We start from the raw sequence: 22,563 nt of genomic DNA on the forward strand, positions 1-22,563 counted from the left end.
CCAACAAGCAATTTTCCAGAAGGGAGTTTCCGGATGCACTTTGAAGGCAGAAATTAAAAGGAAATTATTTTTTGTAAAGTGTAATTGGGTGTTCTTACCTTTTCCTAGCCTCGTTCCCATGTGAAGATGCCGTCTGTGCACTGAGAATTCAAAAACTTCTGAACCAAAACTTGGTTGGCATGGCACTCCCTCTTCACAAAATCCTGACCTGAACGCCTGAATTACCAAACAATAAATAAATAAAATTACACTCAGGTTTTTGGGAATAAAAGTAGATCTGATATTCCAGAGCATTTCAAAAATATTTATCTGGCAGTTATGAGCAGCTTCCATGTTTGCATTTGGGCTACAATATGCACTCCACGGATTTCAAAGACTTCAGCTGGGTGGTGAGTTATGTGACCATTTAAAGTATGTATCTTTGATTACAGAATAAATTTAATTGTAGATAAAAAATGAATTATTAGTACGCCTTTAATTTCAAGACTATATATATGCAATTGTGTAAGCTGCTATCGCGATTCAACAAACTGAATAAAAAATAAATACAAGTTATGCAAAATCAGTCAGATGTTTTACCGTAACCATGAATACCGACATTACCTCGCGACTCTATATGAATTCTTTCTAGATTTTCATCTAGAGTGATCCAGCACAATTTTTGTCTCTAAGGTACAGCATATAATTCACATGGGCCAAATGACTATTTAAGAAATAATTGTGAAAAAATCTTACCTGTGCCAAGAGAAGGATTACTCCTACCTCTAAACTTCTTAGACTCCCCATCTGATTAAAATCCTTATCTTAAAGTCTCTAAAATGTAAAACAAATAAAAATAATAAATCTGTTCCGCGTTGCTCTTCTCAACAGTATTCCCTTCTCTGAGGTGTTTTCGGTGTGCACAGCAGTTCTACTTAACCAAAGCAGGTAGTTTTGGGAAGTGTTGACATCAGTGGGCAGGTGATCTCTGCAAGTATGGGCCTGGATCCTTTTTATCCGCACCAACTGTATCAAGGTGATAGCTTTGCTGTTTGGCGGGTCCTAATGCCAGCTGACGATTCCAGATCTGTGAATTCCCCTTCAGACAAAACTGGGAAAACACCAAAAGAGTTAGGAATTTGTACCGGCTATTCGCGTTCATTTGGGGATTTACAAAGTTGTCGAGAAAATATATTTGTGCAAGTCATGAAATGTAAATGTGTCGATATGATCAAATTTTACATTTACATGTATTTCTCATTGCTCATCTACTAGAAAAAAGTAGAAGAGTTATGATAACAAACACATATGTGCTGTACTGTGAATTTTATGGTGATCTTGTGATTGAACAGATTACTTCTTATAAAATACAGCGCATCACTGAGTGGAAAAATAGGAGAATGAATATAAAACAATTATATTCATAGAGAAAATCTATTTTAAATAAATGGTTTGTGAAACAAATGAAAGGCACACTTGAAATGTCTTAAACTGCATACAGATATCAGTTCAGTCCTATTCAGTCATTAATATTCCACAAATAACACAACTTTGAAGTATTTTCATTTTTAATTCTCGCTTTCAACGTTAATATCAATTACCAAGTCAAAATGACAACAATTGTCTTTTGGGAATTGGCAGTCTCCATACAAAAGAAAGGCATTATATTGTCAGAAGTAATTCTGTTGCACAATGAAAAAATAAGTAAATAAATTTTTTTTTAAATATATACAGTGAGCACCATAATTCATTGGACAGTGACACATTTTTTTGTTATTCTGGTTCTGTACTCCAGCACTTTGAGTTTGAAAGGATACACTGACAATGAGGTTGAAGTGCAGACTGTCAGCTTTAATTTGAGGGTATTTTCATCCATATCGGATGAACCGTTTAGAAATGACAGCACCTTTTGTACATGGTCCCCCCATTTTAAGGTACTACAAGTATTTGTTGAATTGGCTTCACAGATGTGTTTCGTTAGGCAAGTGTATTCATTTGTGTCGTTAGTGAATGCAGAAGAGAGCTGTTGATATCTTGATTCTAGACTTTGCAATTGCCTTTGGAGATTGCTGTTGGGGTGTGGCAACATGAGGAAGACAGCAGTATCGATGCAAATTAAGCTGGCCGTCATAAGGCTTAGAAATGAAAATCAATCAATCAGGAACATTGCAAAAACCCTGGGCATGCCCAAGTCAACATTTTGGTTCATCATTAACAAGAAAAAAACAACTGGTGAACTCAATTACGTCAAATGACCCGGTAGACCGAGGAAGACCACTGTAGTGGATGACCGGAGAATACTCTCTATGGTGAAGAAAACCCCCCTGACAACAGCCCAACAGAACAAAAACACTCTCTTGGATGCAGGTGTAGACACGTCAAAGTCTACCATACGTAGAAGACTACACCGGCAGGACTACAGAGGGTACACTACAAGATGCAAACCACTGATAAGCCTGAAGAACAGAAAGGCGAGATTACAGTTTGCTAAAAAGCACCTAAAAGAGCCCAAAGAGTTCTAGAACAAAGTCTTGTGGACAGATGAGACAAAGATTAACATGTACGAGAGTGATGGAAAGAGGAAAGTGGAGAAAAAAAGGAAATGCCCATGATCCAAAGCATACCACCTCATCCGTGAAACATGGTGGAGGGGGTGTTATGGCTTGGGCCTGTATGGCTGCCAGTGGAACGCGCTCACTTGTCTTCATCGATGATGTGACTGCAATGAATTCTGAAGTCTACAGAAATATTTGCTGCTCAGATAAAACCAAATGCCCCCAAACCCATTGGACAGCACTTGCAACAAGACAATGACCCGAAACATACTGCTAGAGCAACGAAGGGGTTTTTGACGGCCAAAAAGTGGAAAATCCTTGACTGGCCTAGTCAATCACCGGATCTGAATCCAAATGAAGAGGAGACTGAAGGCAAAAATTCCCCGAAACAAGCAGGAACTGAAGATGGCTGCAGTACAGGCCTGGCAGAGCATCACCAGGGAAGATACCCAGCGTCTGGTGATGTCTATGCATCGCAGACCCCAACCAATACATGCCTAATCTTGACCCTAACCTTAACCTAATTGTAACCCTAACCCTAAGTCCTAACCCTAAAACAGCCTCTTGAGCTTGTGCGGACCAGTAAAAGGTCCCCACCTTGCATAATTTTCCTCATCCTTCTATCCTTGTGAGGACATTTGCTTCTCACAAAGATAGTAATACATGCCCGACACACACACACACACACACCATATTTCACCCCAATCTAACACACACACATACACACATACATACAAACACTCTTTCTCCTTATTATCTCTACCTCACCTGTATAGTGCGAGAAAGTGCAGATATACCGAACTGTTGGTGATCAAGTATAGGGCCCCTCAGTTGTCCAAGTTCGTCTTCACAGACACCACAGCCCTAGTGTCTCATGAGCACTCTCCATAAAAATGCCAAAATCAGCACCAGAGAGGACCAGAAACCAAGCATGATCCTAGATTACAATGCCACCAAAGGGTGGGGGGTGGAACAACTTGGACAAAGTAATGGGGTCCTACAGCACCAAGCGAATGACTGCGCGCTGGCCTTTAGTCATCTTTTATAACATAATTGATGTATCGGCCTACAATGCGTTCATCATCTGGACGGAGATTTTTCCTGAGTGGAACGTGTCAAAGCTGTACAAGAGGCGCATCTTCCACTTTTTGCAAAAGGGTCAATAAAATACATTTTAACAGATGTGTTTCAACAGTGTCAATTCTTTCATATTTTTTTCCCCACACCATTTCTTTTGCAGACCTGCCAACCTGCACGCATTTTGTGTACCAACCACGCAATTGTTGGTCAAAATACGCAGGTACGAAATGCCAACTGAAACTACGCAAAAAAAAAAATATTATTGTAATTTAATTACGGAAAACAACCAATTAATACAAAACAATACCGTACATTTATTCCGTATTTAAACTGCATCCCTCGGATTGAAGCAGATGCTACGACCTTGTGCTTGTGGTTCTGTAACCCCTCCCCGACCCACTTAACATCCACTGCTACGCAGCAGTACTTTATTATCCACCGAGGCGTAACGCTGCATTGCTGACGTAAAATGGGAAGTGGGGAGTAATAATCAAGCACAAAAATGTGACCGTAATGTTAACATATAAAACGGTAAAACATGTTCGGTAACTTTACGAGATGATGCATTTCAATATCCTAATGAGATAAATGTGTGTATATAGTTAGCCGTAGTAGTAGCTCGCATGCGATTTAGCCTCGTTACGAGACGTGTGAATAACTGATGGAGTAATTTAGCTGCAGTAACTCAAACGCTACGGAGACTCCCTGTTCAAACTTTGAATCGCGCACGCTCTGTCGGAGCAAAGTGACCATTGCAAAGGTGTTGGACTATAGACTGCTAACGTACCAAATAAATCCTATTATTGCAGCCAGTCACCCGACCAGCCTTGCAGTTAGAAAATAATCATGACGCCGGATGACGAGGATACTAACAAGGAGAGAGAGAGAGAGAGAAAGAGAAAAGAGAGAGAGCGGCAGACCTGCTAAAAAAAAGCGAGTCCATGCCCCCCAGAAGTTCCTCGCAAAATATCAGGCACCATGCATTTTGCACATTGTGCAATTATGATTTTGACATTAGCCACCAAGGAGCTTCAGGTAATAATTTGGCTAAACCTCTAGTTACAAAAGCCTACATTCCTAGATAATTTTTCAGTTGAATACTATTTTTTTCATTAGGCCTATATGATGTGTGCCTATATAAGCTGATTCAATTATTTAATTATTAAATAAAAATGGAAATCATGAACAGAAACTTGGATTTTTTCATAATTGACTGTTTTACGTCGTAACATGAGCTTTTTTTTTTCTACATTACAACATAAGTTTCTGTAAATACTTGAAAATGAAAATATGTTACAATATACAAAATAAATGATTTCCATTTTTATTAAATACGTGAATGCAATTCACTTATGGTTATCAGTTTGTATAAGCACACATATCATATAATGAAATATTAATCATGAAAAAATTGTTTTAAGCAGGTGTACTCAAACTTTTGAGTAAAATTGTTGGTGGTCCTAGCCAGTACTAGATGGATGTACCTAATAAAGTGGCCGGTTAGTGTATGTTTCATGTTTTGGGTAAATAAAGTGTCAACATATCGGGTTTTAATTTGGTTCCAAAATTAAGCTGTATCGTTTTTTATTGTTCGCAGTATAAATCCTCCAGTAGTCATGATTTCACATTTCCCAGAATTTTGACATTTGTAACCTGATGAGTTTCTGTATTCTGCAATTGTTATTGTCATTAATGGCGGCAATGATGTCTTGGGGGATGTTATACAGAGCATGGTACGCAAAGTATATCATAATATAGCCCAGTGCAGTGCAAGTGATATTTTAGAATCAGGTCATATTATAAAATTTTTCCTGATCACTTTAACAGTCAAAACTAGAATTATGAATAAAGGCTTGTGTGTGCGTGCAAAGCGAAGTGGTGCGAAAGCATGTGAACTAAGCGTTACACTGACTATTGTGGTAATATTTTCCTAAGGTTGGCAGGTCTGCTGTTGTCCCATAACCAAAACCCTTGATAGCTTACTCTGACCTGGGGATATTATGCAAGAGGTTGCTTATTTTTCCAAGAAAAGACAACCATCTAAAGGTTTGTATGTGCCCCAGCTTGTTTGAGTAGGCACGGCTCTCTTTACTGTAAAAAACAACCTGCAGTCATTTAATCCCACGCTTGGTTTCTCAATCTGAAAGTGAAAATGTAAGGCTGCGGAACGACTCATTCAGACGAGGCATCCTGTGCCAGTATTGTCTGCGGCCTGTAAGGTCCTAGGGTGTCGTCCGGAGTTTGGGAGGGTTCAGTCAGTTAGGGTGTTCCGCGTTTCACGGCTCTCTAGCGAACCCCCCAGTGGTCGATCGGGGACCCGTGGGCTGCCTGTTAAAGCCGCATATGAAAGGTCCTCCTCTGACTCCACTCTGTGCGGGGCTTAGCTGTAGCCTGCGGCGTGACAGGAAGTGGACTGGTGACACCACGTTTTTCGTCGGAGAACCGTGGATGTCTACATTCTCCAAAATCGGCACTGGGGCTGCGGTTCCAGACAGTTGTTCATTCCAAATTAGGGTGGGAATTAGACATGCTCAGCACCCAAGTTTGGTTTTCTTCCAGATACAATAGCTATATTTGTATCTTAAAACTCTTTTCAATTTTGGCATTCTGATTCTACAGCACTCCGAGGTGTAGTGCATCTGAAAGGTGCTAAACAAACGGAAGCTTATTATTTTTACCATCACCCGAATTTGAAAACCATCTGGAATGCCCAAACGTGGCTGTTCCATTGCCAGCGCACCCTCCTTCAGTTTGGGCACACTAACACAGATGTCCCATACAGTGCATGTAGTCAACCAACTGCCAATTTCCCACTCTGCAGTACAGCCAGCTGAGCTGCCTCAGCACCTGGGACCTGCACAGCCTGCACAGGTGGATGGCAGAATGGCAGTCCTGGGTCAAGTACGCATTTGAAACAGACCTTTAGATGGCAGTAAAAATTGAAAAACGCTCCTGGTTATCTTTGATCATTTAAAAAAAAAATGTGTCACTAACCACAACCTGCGGTTATATTAAAGGAGAATTTTGTTTTGAATATTGGTGGAAAAAGCTTTTTTATTGGCAGTAATCTGCAAACATTTTACTGATGACGAAAGTGTTTAATGCAAAAAAATAGACATGGGGGTTACCCTGGTAACTGCAGCCCTACCTTTCTGGGTGATGATCTGTCTCTAGAACAGTCTTCAACACCCTATTTCCAGTTCCGGTGTCATTGTGATATGTTGACCCTTTATTGGATCACATGACTGTGCGCTTTGAAACTTAGTTTTGCTCTTGCGTGCGTATATTTAGTTACGTTAGTTCACCTGGTAGCCTCACTGGTAGCCTTGCAGTGCTATAACTTCTTTAGCCTGCAGGCTAGGAAAGGGCGAGTATGTGAATAAGCACACATGTACATTTTTAAAGTGCACAATCATGTGATAGTGTTATGTCCAATAAGGGGTCGACATATCACAACGACATCGGAACAGGAAATAGGACGTCACAGACTTCACAGGTGTCCCAGTGGCAGTTTAAATGGCGAATGAGATTCTCGGACACATTCGGCACTGGCTCGACTAGATCTGTTCAGTTGGAGCCCAAATGGTTTACTCAAAGTGGTTTAAACCTTCGAATTACTCCAGGTTGAAGTACTCTAAGCCTCAGATTCTCTCAGGCTTTAGAGTGTGAAACAGTGGCCTCAGAATACCTGGTGACTGTACTGCGGGGGCATTGTTTATGAGAGCTGATATTACAGGACTCTCACAGCAGCGGAGAGAGTGGGGTCCTGTGTCAAGAAGTCACATGACTTAACTGTCCTGGGAAGAGAGGATTTTGAGTTGTTTGGCGGGGTGGGGGCACGCGAAACGCATGCCTCAGCAAGACATGACTCCTCAGCCCAGACACACTTCCATTCATATACGAGCTCTGTAGCTGTTGGGTGAAGGTAGGGCGCTGGTGGGGGGGGGGGGGGGGGGGTGTTTGTTACTGCACAAATCTTCACGTTAGGAGACTGGGTATGGTTATAACCTGACACTGCCGTCTGCTCGGTTCTTCTCATAACAATGCGTGACTAATGCAAATGGGGGGGGGGGGGGGAGCTGCAGCTATCTTGCCTCCATCGAAAACCAGTCTTTCAGGTCGGGACAAGCTCAAACTCACAGAGGCAAATGGCTGCGAGGCATCAAGCAAAACTTTCTGTGACAGCCGATGAGATCAGCGGAAATAGGGGCAAGTTGCATCAGCGCTAAGAGCTTATCGCAATCGATGATCAGTGGAAAATATCCATCATGCCCTCAGTGGTGGTTTTATTCCTTTTGTATACTAGGCAATGAGCCACAGGCAGCAGTGCAGCTGGAGGTACACACACCTGGGGTGAAACGCAGAGACCTGAGAGGGAAATACATTTCTACATTTCAGGACCACTGATCAGAAAGTCTGAGCAGAAGTTAGCAAAAGCAGGTGGACTCGTTTGCCCAACGTACGTCTACATTGTCCCTAGTAGGCTATTGACATTATCCCTGATCTAATTTATCCAGACAGGATTAATTCAAATCAATTAAAAACAGACGTAAAAAATGATATTTGCTGTACCGTGAATTTAATGTGTAGGTAGGTCTTTGTTATGGCACTTTGGCTATTTATCTTTGGAACTTGTAGATCTATGGGTTTTCACCGTAATTTTATACCATGGCTCCAGGTAGTATATAAATAGCCCACATACCAGAGTCAGAGTCAATGGAACTCCATCAATCCTTCTCCATAGCTAGGAGAGTAAGACATGGAGACTCCCTCTCACCTTTCATTTTAGTTATAAATATGGAACCACCGGCAAAAAGTATAAGAATACGGGAAAGTAATGTGGCAGTAAATACTAATGGTTAAATACATTAAATGCCCTGATACAAAGATGATGTCATGCTCTGTATAACATCCCCCAAGACATCATTGCCGCCATTAATGACACTAACAATAGCAGAATACAGAAACTCATCAGGTTATAAATAAGTCAAAACACAGGGAAATGTGAAATGATGACTACTGGAGGACTTATACTGCGAACAATAAAAACCGATACAGCTTAATTTTGGAACCAAATTAAAACCTGATATGTTGACACTTTATTTACCCAAAACATGACACATACACTAACCGGCCACTTTATTAGGTACATCCATCTAGTACTGGCTAGGACCACCAACAATTTGCTGGAAACATTCCTGAGGGATTTTGGTCCATGCTGACTCAATACCATCATACAATTACTGCAGATTTTGCATGTCTGCATGTGTGCTTCATATATTTATATTGATATACGTTTATAATTCATTTTTATTTTTATACTTAATGTTTATTCCCCGTTTGAAAGAACAGGCTATTTGCGTTAATCAGCAGGTCTAATAAAGAGTATTTATCAATTTCACTAATTTAACATACATGTATCCTACTGTTAAATGGAAGATTGTACCTCTCTTCAAATGGAGATTGTGAAGTATAAAATGAATTCATTCCCTTGGTTTTTTAATTTATTTTTCAAACCATATCAATTTTAATTCTAGCAGATACATATATGTAATTGTAAAAGCACACATTATTTTTCAATTCCTTTTATGGCATGGAAAGAAATGGTTAAAGATACAGGCAGTGTTCGGGAAACTACCCTGAAAGCATTGTTGTACAAACTACCAGTTACTCGACACTGAAAGTTGTTGAACTACAGCAATGCTACCCTAAAGAAAAGTGTAGCTTGCAAACTACAATTACTTAACAATGCATTTCAACCAGTTTGTAAAAAAAGTAATCAAAAAATTAACATTATCATGTTCTCCAGACATGTTGAGCAATGCCTTTTTTTGACACAGGAAGAACCAGTGTACAGCTCAATGGGAAAAACCAGCAATGTGTGGCAATGGGCCGTTGACTGTTAGTAACTATCGTGGAATGGAGCGCTTCTGACCAATCAGGATTGAGGGAAAGAAGAGGAGGCAGCATTTGGGCCCAAGGTACTTGGTAGTTCCTTATCTACAGCTCAAAGTGACAAAATGAATTTTCTCCAGTAGGAGTTGATGTATTCTGAATTCTCAAATTACATCATTCAGGACGTGAATTAATGTTAGTGAAATTCATTATCTTGTACGTTAGTCCGTTGGTTTGTTTACTCCCAGTGAAATAAGATAGTAAGCGATATCATATCTGTGATTTTTTATAACAAGAAAATCTGCTGTCAGATGTTAGCAACCGTTAGCACGTCACGGACGCTTTGCTAGCTAGCTAACATTAGCTGACCGACTGGACTAGGCTAAACGGATCTCAGACGACATTTTAGTAACATTAGACTAGAAGCTACATAGCAAAGTAACTTGTGAGACCAGCCCTCCCTTTAGCTAGTAAAGCAGTACTGTCTTACCCACTTTTAACACATGTATGAGGTGTATCGGGGTATTGGGTAAGTTAGCATTTGATAACCTAGATTAGCTAACCAACTTACTTAGCTAACCTATACCAAAGCCACTGTCAAACTAACGTACCTTTTCTCAACCGATGTAACGTCGCGTTAGTGTCCTGTAATGTGCAAGTTATAACGAGCTAGTCTTGCTACCTAACTTTACCCAACGTGCCTTGTGAGATATCAGTCTCCTGATGCACATAGATATGTTCGGTCACAAGTTTGTATTAGATACTGTAATAGCTGTATGTTAATACTTTTGAGCTATCATCGTTTTGTTTGAAACTATGCAGGTACCACGAGGGTCAAGTATAGAATAGAATAGAGTCTGTGGGTGTTCTGGTCGCTCGCCATTAAATCCTGAAGCTAACCCAGCCACAGTAGTTGTAATCCAAGAATTTCAACAAGGGTTTTTTTTTTTTTGTTGTTGTTAATTAGATGCTTTTCATGTTTAGAGGATTTTATTTACCATCTTAAGCCACATTGTCAGAAATAGCCATGCATGCCTTGTAGAATAAATGTTCACATTGTGCTTATTGTGCTATATTGCAAACACAAAATAGGTCATTTTAACTGATCACATTAAAGAGTGAGGTGAATGAATACGCTTCTAATTAGGTTGTTGAACACGTGTTTACATTCTTTCATTATTTTTTTCCCTCAATCTTATTAACACAGTGCAGGTCTGGCTTGTTATCATTTCCTTTGTCTTCGAATTCTTCATTGAGTACGAAATGGTTAGTTTCAGTTTGTAGCCATGTGTCCACAGCTTGCCTATTAATGTTGTAACACAACTGTACTTATTTTTAATTATTAAAAAAAATAAAATGCCATCCAAACTTTCTCAAACCCCAGCCCAGGTGACCTCACTGTGAAGAGTCATGGATGCAGAGATAGAAATGGAGGTCAGAGTTCAGCTCTGTAAGAGCAGGAAGGTGGAGGTAAGGAACGCCTCCGCGTTGCTTTGAGGAGGGAAATTACATTAGGCGTAAGGAACTGAGGCGTAGACCTCGGCAGATGCAGAGACCAGACCAATCTCTGTGTTAAAGAGTTTTTTTTAATTTTATTTATTTATTTATTTTTTTAAACAAAGTTGAATTTTCAAGATGTTCATTAGTGTGACAGGGAAATACAGATGAGTCTAGGTCATGAAAAAATAAAAAATGAATTAATTTTAGTCTTTTCAGTTGCTGATATTTTATTCCATACTTGCATTACAAATGGTAAACTCTCAGTGTGGTTTTGATGTTAGTTACCAAAATCCAAAAGATGAGCTGTTTCTTGTGGTTCCATTTCTGATTCCAAAAGGAAAAGCAAATGGCCACACAATGTACACACACCCAATGAATTTCCTTTTAAATGTGACACCCAAACAACTCCCTTCCCTCTTATCTCCACAGAGCACTTAGAGATGCTTTTCCCACTATACATGAAGTGCTGAGTAGAGAATGCTCCTCAAGTTAAAATCAAATCACTGATCCGTAATTTACACATACATTATATGAAATGATGGATAATGATTGGTGTTGTGTTCTGAAAGTATTTCAACATTATGAGCAAAACAGCTTGCTGTGAAACCAGAAATGGATTATTCCTTTGAGTTTTCAGCAGTACTGTCGCTGTGTCAATGAATCAGATTATCTTGCTCTCCATAATAATAATGCTGATAATAATAATAATAATTATAATAATATTGCTTCTCATATCACGTGCAAGCAGTGGACTCATTTTCATTTCTGAATTTTGAGCATGTTGCAAAATAATGAGAAGATATTTTGGAGGTGTGTCTTTCTATAACTTATTGTGCAATAAAACACAACAATCTTCCAGTCTTTTTAATTCCAGTGTGTTGGCCAAAACCTCTGCTTTACAGACGACTTGTCGCTCATTTCCTTGAGGTGGGGCAATCCAAGGATTGTTCTGTGGCTTAAGTAGGCCCACGCCACCTAATGGAAATCGGTGGTATTCCAAATAAACGTGCAGATGAATCATTTTCAGTGGCACTGTTAAACATCTTGATGGAAAGTTAACTACACTTTTTGTTGTGCAGGAATGCAAGTACAGTTCTGTCTGTGTACATGTGTAAATATTGACCCATTTGAGACAAAGGGTGTGTATTTAGAGCAGTTAAACTTTTTATTATTGCAATCAGGTATATTTGCCTCTTGAATAAATCCCAAAATTGTCTTCACCACCATTTGAGAGAATTGTGCATGTGAAGTTTACCTTTTGAATGATATGCCTCCATTACAAAGACATTTTCTGTCTCTGTAAGCAATATTTAAAAGCAAAAGGGATGAAAGGTATGAAAAAATGACCTGCTTGGAGAGAACATACAGCTGTAGTCTGTGTAATGTATAAGAAGATTCTGTGTATAGGTGTGGGCTATAACATTTTCATGTGGGGCTTTTTTGTATGTGTATACATTCATAATTTATGATACAATGATACGTATCCTTTAAAATGCCTTTCCAGGGGGATTTATAGTTCCAAAAAAGTCTCATAAAAGGAAGATTGCTTTTCATCATTGCCACAGCCGAGCGAAAGAATGAATGACTGAAGGGCTTATATGTTTATTTATTTTCATGGAGGCATTGCAGAATGAAAAATGTGTTTTCGGTATAATATGTGTATTAAAAAAATGTAATGCTAATTTTTTTTTAATTACGAAATAAGAAACTTTTTTGAGGCGCCCGTCTTAAGCTCCTTGAAGAGCGGGCCGACATTCCCCGCTGCTGCCGTCGACGCAGCGACCTCGTGACGGAACACGGCCAGGGGGGCGTGGTAAGTCCTTCACACCCACACTACTTTACTGGGCAGCGTTTCAGAGTCACAGTGCTCCCCGCTGCAGTACATGTCCGCCAGTTTCTTGAAGCGCGGCCCCCACTCGGCCAGGCAGTCGTAGTCCTGGTCCTCCCCCGAGCTGGAGGAGTTGAGGGAGCTGAGGGAGCCGGCCTCAGAGCCGCCTCCTTCGTAGTCGAACACCAGGAGGGAGTCGTACGGCGGGGCGGTGGGGTCTCCGTCCGCGGCCTTCAGATTCTGAAACGCACCGGAGGGGAGGGGTAGTTGAAACGACGGCAGCCATACCTACCACACAAAGTTGATCAGATGGAACAATTTGGCTATTTAAAAAAAATATTTTTTTTTTTATCAACACACAGTAGTACATTGTCTAATTTCCAGTTTGAACCAAATTGGAACAACCGATAAATAAACAACCCAAAACTTTGTCTGCGGCCTTCAGAAAACAGCCAATGGAAGAGGAGTGTTTTCTCCATTTTCACTTAGAGGCTCAGAGAGTAGCTCATTAGCGTACGCTGTTGGGTATATTATGTGGAAGAGCCTACCAACTGAAGGCATGTAGATGGGGTTGGGAGCGAAAATATTAAGTTGCAAAGAGAGAGCTTCTTGAGTTCATTAGTGTGGCTAGTGGGGTTAATTTAGCTGGTATCAGCACTCCGCACATTAGCTGTGAGTGGCTTTTACTGTGTCAGTCAGACAGAGGAGACTGGTGTTTCAGTAGACTACACCATCCATAGCACATAATTCCAATAAAGGGTCAGTGATACTGTAAATGGTGCAAATTCCGCAGCGTTATTTGCTTAACAGACACTCCTCGTACAAATGACTTGCACAGTGCATCTATTCTTTATTTATACGGGTGGACATTTACACGTGCAATTCAAGTTCTTTGTGCAAAACCACTGAAGCGATGCCCCAGCCAAAGTTTGAACCTGCGATCTTCCAGATTAAAGCGTGGCTGCCTGAACACTGTTCCACGCCCAGAGAACCTGTTGTGCTCGTAGAGGCGGTGATGCCTGGCGTGCTACTCACGTCTTCGATGAAGTTTCCGATCTCCTCGTTCTCCTCGGGCCGTGGCCGGTACAGCGGCACTGGCACAAGTGTGGGGGCCACGTCGTTCCGGAAGACACCGGGCCGGTTATCCAGGCCTCTGTGCAGCTGGCTCAGGTCGTACTCCTTTAGAGGACACAGAGTCACCAGTGTTTCAGCATCCTGTACAAGCAGTGTGTAAAGCTAAGCATCCTGTACAAGCAGTGTGTAAAGCTAAGCATCCTGTACAAGCAGTGTGTAAAGCTAAGCATCCTGTACAACCTGTGCGTAAAGCGAAGCATCCTGTACAAGCAGTGCGTAAAGCTAAGCATCCTGTACAAGCAGTGCGTAAAGCTAAGCATCCTGTACAAGCAGTGCGTAAAGCGAAGCATCCTGTACAACCAGTGTGTAAAGCTAAGCATCCTGTACAAGCAGTGTGTAAAGCTGAGCATCCTGTACAACCAGTGTGTAAAGCTAAGCATCCTGTACAACCAGTGCGTAAAGCTAAGCATCCTGTACAAGCAGTGCGCAAAGTGAAGCATCCTGTACAACCAGTGCGTAAAGCTAAGCATCCTGTACAAGCAGTGCGTAAAGCGAAGCATCCTGTACAAGCAGTGCGTAAAGCTAAGCATCCTGTACAACCAGTGCGTAAAGCTAAGCATCCTGTACAAGCAGTGCGTAAAGCGAAGCATCCTGTACAACCTGTGCGTAAAGCTAAGCATCCTGTACAACCAGTGCGTAAAGCTAAACATCCAGAGCAACTTAGACTGATTGCGTCTTTGCATACAATTCAGTTTTACAGCTGGACATTTACAGAAGCAATTTGAATTTGCCCCTTGCCATTTACTTCAGAGACAAATCCACAGATTATTCTGTGGTCGCCATCTATGGAGTGACCCCCGCTGTCATTCTGTGACCCTTCAGCACCCACCTGGTCCTCCTCGCCCCCGCCCTCCTCGTCGTAGTAGTGCAGGTTGTCCCGAACGTTATCGTGGAGGAGAGGCTCCTCCTTCATCGGTCTGCTCCTTCTCCTCAAGAACATGAGGAGTAGCAGCACCAGCACTGTGAGCCATAGAGTATACCACTGTTAACACATCACAAACAAGCACATACAACACTAGCACTGCGTACCGCCATTAACACCACACAAACAAGCACATACAACACTAGCACTGCATACCGCCATTAACACCACACAAACAAGTACATACAACACTAGCACTGCATACCGCCATTAATACCACACAAACAAACACATACAACACTAGCACTGCATACCGCCATTAACACCACACAAACAAATACATACAACACTAGCACTGCGTACCGCCATTAACACCTCACAAACAAACACATACAACACTAGCACTGCATACCGCCATTAACGCCTCACAAACAGGCTCTCACACCACCAGCGCTGTGGATCGGGGTACACAGTCATTAACAGCACACACAAACAAGCATGCACAAAGACACATGCATGAAAAACACGTGAACTGGGATTTGGCTTGGGCGACAGGATTCCCTGAAGGACTGTGTACATAATGCAATGAGAACATACATCAGTGGCAGCACCAGCACTTGGTGGAACAACACCATAACACTAGTGATACTAACGTTACTCAGCACAGGACAGAATACAGACAGTCTGGCAAAAAATTAATCACATTTGCAAAAACATATTTGGTTGTTCACCTCACAATAATCAGATAAAACTTCATTAGCTTGGCCTTTCAAACCTTTGAGAATAAATCACAAAAAATTATCAAACTGAATCCCAGGGAGGGTTTGTAGTCAGATGTGTCCGGTTAGTGGCCCTTACAAGGCTGGCCCTTAAAAATCTTGGCACTTCTGTATGTACAACCAAAGCATTTTCTCCCAGTTTCTTTGTAGCTTTTAAAATAGACAGGACGTACGCAAGAGACCGAGGATAGCGCCTAACACGCCGATGGAGAGCGGACCACCAGTGTGAGGACTCGGCGGGTGACGGACACAGGTGGAAACGCTCCCCTTGCATTGACAGACTTCAGCGGAAACCGTGCTGTCCTGAAAGTGCATTCCTGCATCGTAGATCCTCAGCACCACATGGTATTCACCAGGATCCAGCTTCCTCTTCAGCATCAGATCAATCACACTGCCACCTGGAGAAGAAGAAAAAAAAAACCCACGGTGGCAATTTCAGTTTGTTTTCTAATTGACGTCTAGTTTCATTCTCGCCACTAGAGGGGGCTAAATAGCTTCTTTTTTTTTTTTAAGTCTCTGCTCTTCAGTTATCTGTATTCTTACCACACGAGAGGGCTTGGTTTATGAGATCAGCTTCCACTAGGGCTGTTCAATTCACTTTCATTTTGAACGCTGACCAGCGGCTAAATTGCTTACTCGTCGAATTCACTCTGGCGGTCCAGTTGTTCCTGGATTCGCCGAGCAGTTCCACGTCGAAAGGCCCAGCGTTCCCAGGCCCGTCCGCGTCGATGACGCTCAAGCGGGCGGGGTCCGGCTGCTCGTTGCAGATGCTCACCTCTCGCTGGTCAACGAGAGGCGAGTTGTCATTCACGTCGTCCAGGTCTATAATCAGGGTGCCGGTACCCGTGGCTGGAACCACGTCTGCAAGAGTGAAATCCTATTGAACGTTTCCCCCTGGCAAAATGAAAAGTGTAACCCTCACTACCGGTTTGCAGGACACGGTGTTAAGTGTTCCGGACGCAGACTTTACCATCGTCATACGCTAGGATGGTCGCTTTGTATTTTCCGTCCTTGACGAAGGAGGATTCCCGGTCCATGGGGCGCTTGACGCGTATGAGCCCGGTCCCTTTGTTGATAGTCAGCCATCTTGCAGGATCATCCTCGATTTGAAACCTTAAGAGGGCAATCGCATTAGGAGGCGACAGCCGTCAGTTTGTGGACACGTCTTCACGCATATGACATATGTCTGCGCCTGCGTGTCTGCATGTACAAAGACCTGTGTGCGTTTGCATGTGCCTGCACGTGTTTGTGTGTGTGTGTGTGTCTCACCTGACAGTCTGTTTCATGGCAGAGTCAGGGTCTTTTGCTGCGTACTCAGTCAGATCACTGCCTACTGTGGAATCTTCCGGCACTTTAATGACTTTCTCAGCAGGCGTGAAGACCGGAGGCTCGTTCACGTCCTCCACGTTCACGACGACTGTGGCTGTGGAGGTCGGCAGACGGGCTGCGAAAGGAGCCTCATTCTCCACAGTGACCAACAAGGTGTGCTTCTTTTTATTCTCAAAGTCCAGGCCCTAATGGAAAATGAATTATTAATTCAATTATTCATCATTTGAAGATGGTGTAACAGTCTTTAACAGCTCAAGTTTTCGTGCTGACCAAAACAAAGGACTGCTTTTAAACACACCTCATACCTTCAAAACGTCCATAATATTTAAATGACAAACTTCTGTAAACTGTGAAAGTGTGTAAGTGTAAGTGTGAAAAGTGTTGTTCTTTGGAAAATAACATATTAATTTTAAGCATATTCCAGTCAGACGTGCCTGATTAAAGGACACGTAGACACTTAGAAGGAAAATTAGTACTATGTAAGTTTTAAAAGTTGTGTTACTGAAATGCTTTTCTCAGCACTGGCAAAAATGTTGTTGGCTAATTGAGAACATTACCTTGGCTGTAGTGATAAGGCCTTCCATCTTGCCTGGACCAGTATGGACACTGAAGAGTCCTCCCTCGTTTCCTCTGATGATGGTGTATTTCGTGGACCAGGCCGGTGTGTGGGGCTCGTCCTCGTCTGTGACCGTCATTTTCACCACCGCCTCACCTTTTTCATTCTCGCGCACTGAGCCGGAGTACTGTGGGAATCAACACTGAAATTATGCTATTATGAAATAGAAAAACACATTCAAAGCCTTACATAAGCATTCAGGGAGCATAACATTTGCTCACAGTTGCTTTGTAGCATCACGACAATGTGTGGTAACATCACGATAGTGTAGAGTAACATCATGATAATGTGTGGTAACATCACGATAATGTCTAGTAACATCACGATAGTGTAGAGTAACATCGTGATAATGTTCAGTAACATCACGATAATGTCTAGTAACATCACGATAATGTGTGGTAACATCACCATAGTGTAGAGTAACATCATGACAATGTTCATTAACATCACGATAATGTCTAGTAACATCACAAAAATGTGCAGTAACATCACGATAATGTAGAGTAACATCATAATAATGTTCAGTAACATCACAATAATGTGTCGTAACATCGTGATTATGGTGATGTTTTATGCATGAATTTAGGAATTTCCAAGTGAAAAGTTCTAATTTCTAGATGAGAATTTAGAACTGGATACATCGTTTATGCCATATATCATGTTTGGATGACTCGTCTTTTATGATTCTGGTTGGTTTTGAATGGTCAATTAATTATGTTATGAATATGAACTCACGATGAACTCACAGTGCTGTCGACAAACTGAGGAGCGTTGTCATTGCTATCTGTCACCGTGACAATAGCTGTGCAGGTATTTGAAAGACCAGTCCCTTCCATATCTGCTACCTGAATAACCAGCTTATACTCAGGGTATGCCTGTGTCACAAACATAAAAAGAGAGAAATTGAAAAGTAAATGAGAAATCATGTGATTGCTCATAATATAAAAGGTTCTGATAAAGTTTTTTATCATTGAAAAAATGTTGGTTTTTTAACACATTTTGTCAATTAATAGTAATCTTTTGCTGAAATTTTCTTTAAAGTAAATAGTAATAGTAATAGAAATAGTACGTTTGTGTGTTCATCGCAGGGATGGAGTCAATTCCATTTCGGTTCAGGAAATTGATTGATTAACACAGAACCCTGCTGAACTGGAGGCGGAGCCTCACCTCTCTGTCCAGCCCCGCCGCAGCCACACTGACCACTCCGCTGACCGCGTTTACGGAGAACATGCTCGGGCTCGGCAGTCGCGGCTCCTGGCTCACGATCTTGTACCGGACGATACCGTTATCTGTGGTGGGATCGTCCTTGTCTGTCGCTGTGACCTTCATGAATGCAGAATCTGAAAACGAATTTGACTTTATTGCTCATTAATATCGACCAGTGCCAATGGCAAAGATGGGCCTACAGGTAAAATGTATCATTATGAATAGCTTCACATTATCAAAATCCATGGCTGACCATATATAAATAAATGTACCCATTTGTCTATGAATTCATGCTGAACTGAAGCATTAATTGCAGACATGCCGCAATGTTTTGCTCATTTTATGTGAAGGGCTCTGTGGGAAATCAAAATAATGACGTAAATACCTTCCAACTTCTGAATTAATGCTCTTTCTTTTTTAAAGCAACTGTGTCGTTAACATATACTGAAAAAAGGATGATGACCGATGTATCAAATCATTCACAATATTCGGATTCTTAAAATACATAAGAACCAGAGTTTGTTCACATGCACAGATATATTCATTTTGACATTACCACACCTGGCAGTGCTCCTTCAGTCACATGGCCCAGAAAAGGATTGTGGGTAAACTCAGGCTTGTTGTCGTTTTGATCGGTCACTCGAATAACGAGTTCCATGGGCTCCTCAGCTTGGCCAATGCCAACTGCCACAGCGTGGGCCAGGAGCTGCGGGGAAACAACAATACATCAGACGTCAAGAAGCAAAATTTACCGAAATGCCCACTCTACATCTAACAGGGAACGGTGGTCCGATTTTACTCAACAAACGACGACCACGGTGAATAATCTCGGCCAGTAGCATTGACTACAGGATGAGTTTAAGGTTCACGCCCAGACCACTGAACCCCGGCAGGCTGTGCTGCTACTGGTTTCCTATGAGGGATAGTTCCCAGGAACACTGTGTTACCACGTATGAGTCTTTCTTCTCCCTGTCCAACAGCTTGGTGACAAACAGCATGCCTGACCGCCTGTCGATGGTGAAGATCCCCTCGGGCGACCTGTCAGCCCCGGGTCCCGTGATGCTGTAAGTGACCTCCATCTTCTTAGCGTTGCTGGACCTGATCTGAAAATGCGAATGTATTAATCGTTGCCTCGTCTACGAATGAGAAAGGGATGTTAGAAAATTTGCCCATATTCAATAAAAATCTATGCTTACAATTAAGATTAGATCTAAATTGTTTATTTCTTTCTTCTTCGGAAACTTTGACGAGTGTGGTGAACTCAACGGAAAAATATATGAAAAAGGTTTGCATTGAAAAAAACCTAAGACCTAATAACACACTAAGGAGGAGGATGTGAACTGGGGTGTTAAACAAAACAAGCTAGGGCATGGTTACCTGGACCACTGTTTTGGGGAAGGGGCCTCTGTCATTCTCTGGGATATTGATAGGAGGAATAACCCAGTCCCTCTTCCTCCTCCTCAGGTTTCCAGACGACTGTGTAACCCACAGTGCAGGAAAGATCAACACGTCTGGACTGGACACAGACTGTGAACGAAGAGCAGGAAATGTGTGGAACAGTGTGACATTGATGATGATCAAGTGGAAAATACTGCTTATGTTAGATATTTGTATGGATGTATCAGATTTTATCCTACTTTTTTGTTATCCCCCCCATTTCTTCACTACATCATCCTCCCTGAATTCAGGAGGGCACTAAGTAGTATCCATTAACTGTTTTATGTGAGTGTTCTTAACTGAACATTCTAATGCTGATGTGACAGTTGCCCCTGGTAATGAATTGAAAATTGAAAGCAATGGAGTTCTAGAACACTGAACTCCATTAAACTCCACTGAACATTTTAAAAAGCCTACTCTTCAAAGTCACCGTGATCCACTAGCTGAGCAACACAGAACATTGCAGGACACCACTCACTTAACAGTTGCAGATGGACAGGCAGAGTTGCTGTTCCACACAGAGGAAGAGAATGTCTTGCCGAGTGAAACCCTTCCTCGCTGAGTGGCACTATGGGAGATTGTGTGTTACAGTGTGGCTCCCCCAAGCCGCTGTTGCTCTTGCCGAGGTGTACCTCACGGTCTGGCTAAAAGGCTTTAGCCTGACTCACCTTCTGGAAGCACGTATCGGCTTTTCGAAATGGTCTAGGACGGAGTGTAGCACAGTGGGTAAGGAACTGGGCTTGTAACCGAAATGTCGCAGGTTCGATTCCCGGGTAGGGCACTGCCGTTGTACCCTTGAGCAAGGTACTTAACCGAAATTGCTTCAGTATATATCCAGCTGTATAAATGGATACAATGTAAAATGTTGTGTAAGTCGCTCTGGATAAGAGCATCTGCTAAATGCCTGTAATGTAATGTCTCGAGTTACAGTCTGAGGTCTACAGTCATTGGGATGGTGTAACGTGGGAAACTGAACACACAGGAGTTTGGAAGCACGCTGATGGAGGGAAGCTTGATCCCTGTGCTTTTTTACCTGCGCAGGAGTGACGTCTCCCTGCCTGTGCTGCGGCTCGTGTGTCCCCGGGACCGCGGCTGGTTTCTCCACGCCTCTGGAACCCCAGGGGTGCGGCGACAAACCGTCCTGTCCCTCCTGCAGGACCACGGCTCCCATTAACGGGGAGCGGTGATCCAAGAGCCGCGGGACCTTCTCATCGGAGGGAAAGGGTGCTCGCCGTCGCCCCCTGCAGTGAGAGCACCTCGCTGCAAAACAGTCGGGAAAGCCAACGTGCGATGATGCCGTCTGAAAAAGACGCGAGGTAGGACTGCGCACTCAGCCCTGACACGCATAAAGTTTTGTTTTCAAATGAGTGACGGCCCATCCACGTGATGAGATCAGTGAGAAGCGTCACGGTGTGCAATCTGTTCACACCGCTTTGGATTTATTTTATATTTTGTTTTTTTGTTTTTTAAATATGCCGCATTAAATATGTGAATGTCAGTATGCTCAGTGATGTCCATTGTTTTATGAACAACTAAAGAGCCATGGCGCGCTATTCTGTTAAAGCGTTAAAAAGATCACCTTTAGACATGTCAGCTTTACCATGAACCCCGCCCTGCTGGTGATAATGTCCATCCACTTTGAAGATCAAATCGCCTTGGAAATAAGCCAGTATACCCATAATCCAACCCTAAAATTTGAATGAAAGAGACAACCTGTGCATTCATGTACACATTTTTACCAGTCTAATCAAATTTTGAAATGATCGCATCTGGGCAATCTTGGAGACCTACAATCGCATTCATTTCTGTTTATAAGACAATATCACAAAATTATATTCTTCAAGGTGTTCGGCATTTTAGTAGCAGTCTTAGAAATAAATAAGTTTTGACTATATGTGACCGTTCTCTTGTTACTCTGTTATTATGTGCCTGTATTTCTTTAAAATCTCTTCCAAATCTATTTGTGAATGAAACTTCACCCCAACACAGCGTTATAGTCTCAGGCCTCTCTTTTTTTCAAACAGCCAGCCAGAAGGAGAACCCCCTGCTCACCTGGGTCAGAAGAAGGGCAAATCCAAAAGGCATGATTCCCCACATCAGTTCTGGAACTCTCCGCCCTAGTTCTGGAGTTCCTCTAGCCTTTCACCCTCGGTTCCAGAACTCTCAGCACGTTGCCACAGTTCCAAACTCTCAATGCTCCACCTTAGTTAAAAATCGTCTCTGAGTATTCCCCCTCAGCTCCAAAACTATTAGCACCCCGCCTTACTGCCACACCGCTCAGTAAGCATCCTCAGTTCAAAAACGTTCAGTACGCCACAGCAGTTCCACAATCTCTCGATGTTCTACTTCAAACTTCTAACTCC

General features: G+C 42.2%; 2 protein-coding genes and 1 long non-coding RNA gene across 10 annotated transcripts in view; 1 reads left to right on the forward strand and 2 right to left on the reverse strand.

Moving 5' to 3' along the window:
* LOC118227135 (B-cadherin-like) overlaps positions 1–899 on the reverse strand; it is a 50,452-nt gene extending 49,553 nt beyond the window's left edge. For 3 of the 8 annotated variants that reach the window (XM_035417290.1, XM_035417293.1, XM_035417291.1), the window contains exons 1-2: positions 736–899; positions 99–216 (exon numbers count right to left, since the gene is read on the reverse strand). In XM_035417290.1, coding sequence (XP_035273181.1) covers positions 99–216; positions 736–786 — 169 coding nt within the window. In that variant the 5' untranslated portion in view covers positions 787–899. The remainder of the gene's footprint in view (positions 1–98; positions 217–735) is intronic. The other 5 variants (XM_035417295.1, XM_035417299.1, XM_035417292.1 and 2 more) reach the window with 4 other exon arrangements.
* An 8,746-nt stretch (positions 900–9,645) lies between these two features.
* On the forward strand, positions 9,646–17,642 carry LOC118227139. Its single transcript, XR_004765181.1, has 4 exons — positions 9,646–10,038; positions 10,894–10,979; positions 16,985–17,094; positions 17,510–17,642. It is a non-coding gene; the product is annotated as an uncharacterized LOC118227139 (long non-coding RNA).
* LOC118227137 (B-cadherin-like) lies at positions 12,278–21,509 on the reverse strand. The gene is made up of 14 exons (XM_035417301.1): positions 21,234–21,509; positions 20,141–20,290; positions 19,711–19,866; positions 19,325–19,469; positions 18,725–18,897; positions 18,304–18,432; positions 17,499–17,684; positions 16,882–17,126; positions 16,583–16,725; positions 16,249–16,473; positions 15,786–16,010; positions 14,801–14,931; positions 13,873–14,016; positions 12,278–13,077 (listed from the first exon to the last, which is right to left on the reverse strand). Exons 1-14 carry the CDS (start codon positions 21,369–21,371, stop codon positions 12,832–12,834), a joined length of 2,436 nt encoding a protein of 811 aa, XP_035273192.1. The 5' UTR covers positions 21,372–21,509; the 3' UTR covers positions 12,278–12,831.
* Positions 21,510–22,563: the final 1,054 nt, after the last annotated feature.

Source organism: Anguilla anguilla, chromosome 5, assembly GCF_013347855.1.
Source record: "Anguilla anguilla isolate fAngAng1 chromosome 5, fAngAng1.pri, whole genome shotgun sequence".
Lineage (NCBI taxonomy): Eukaryota > Metazoa > Chordata > Actinopteri > Anguilliformes > Anguillidae > Anguilla > Anguilla anguilla.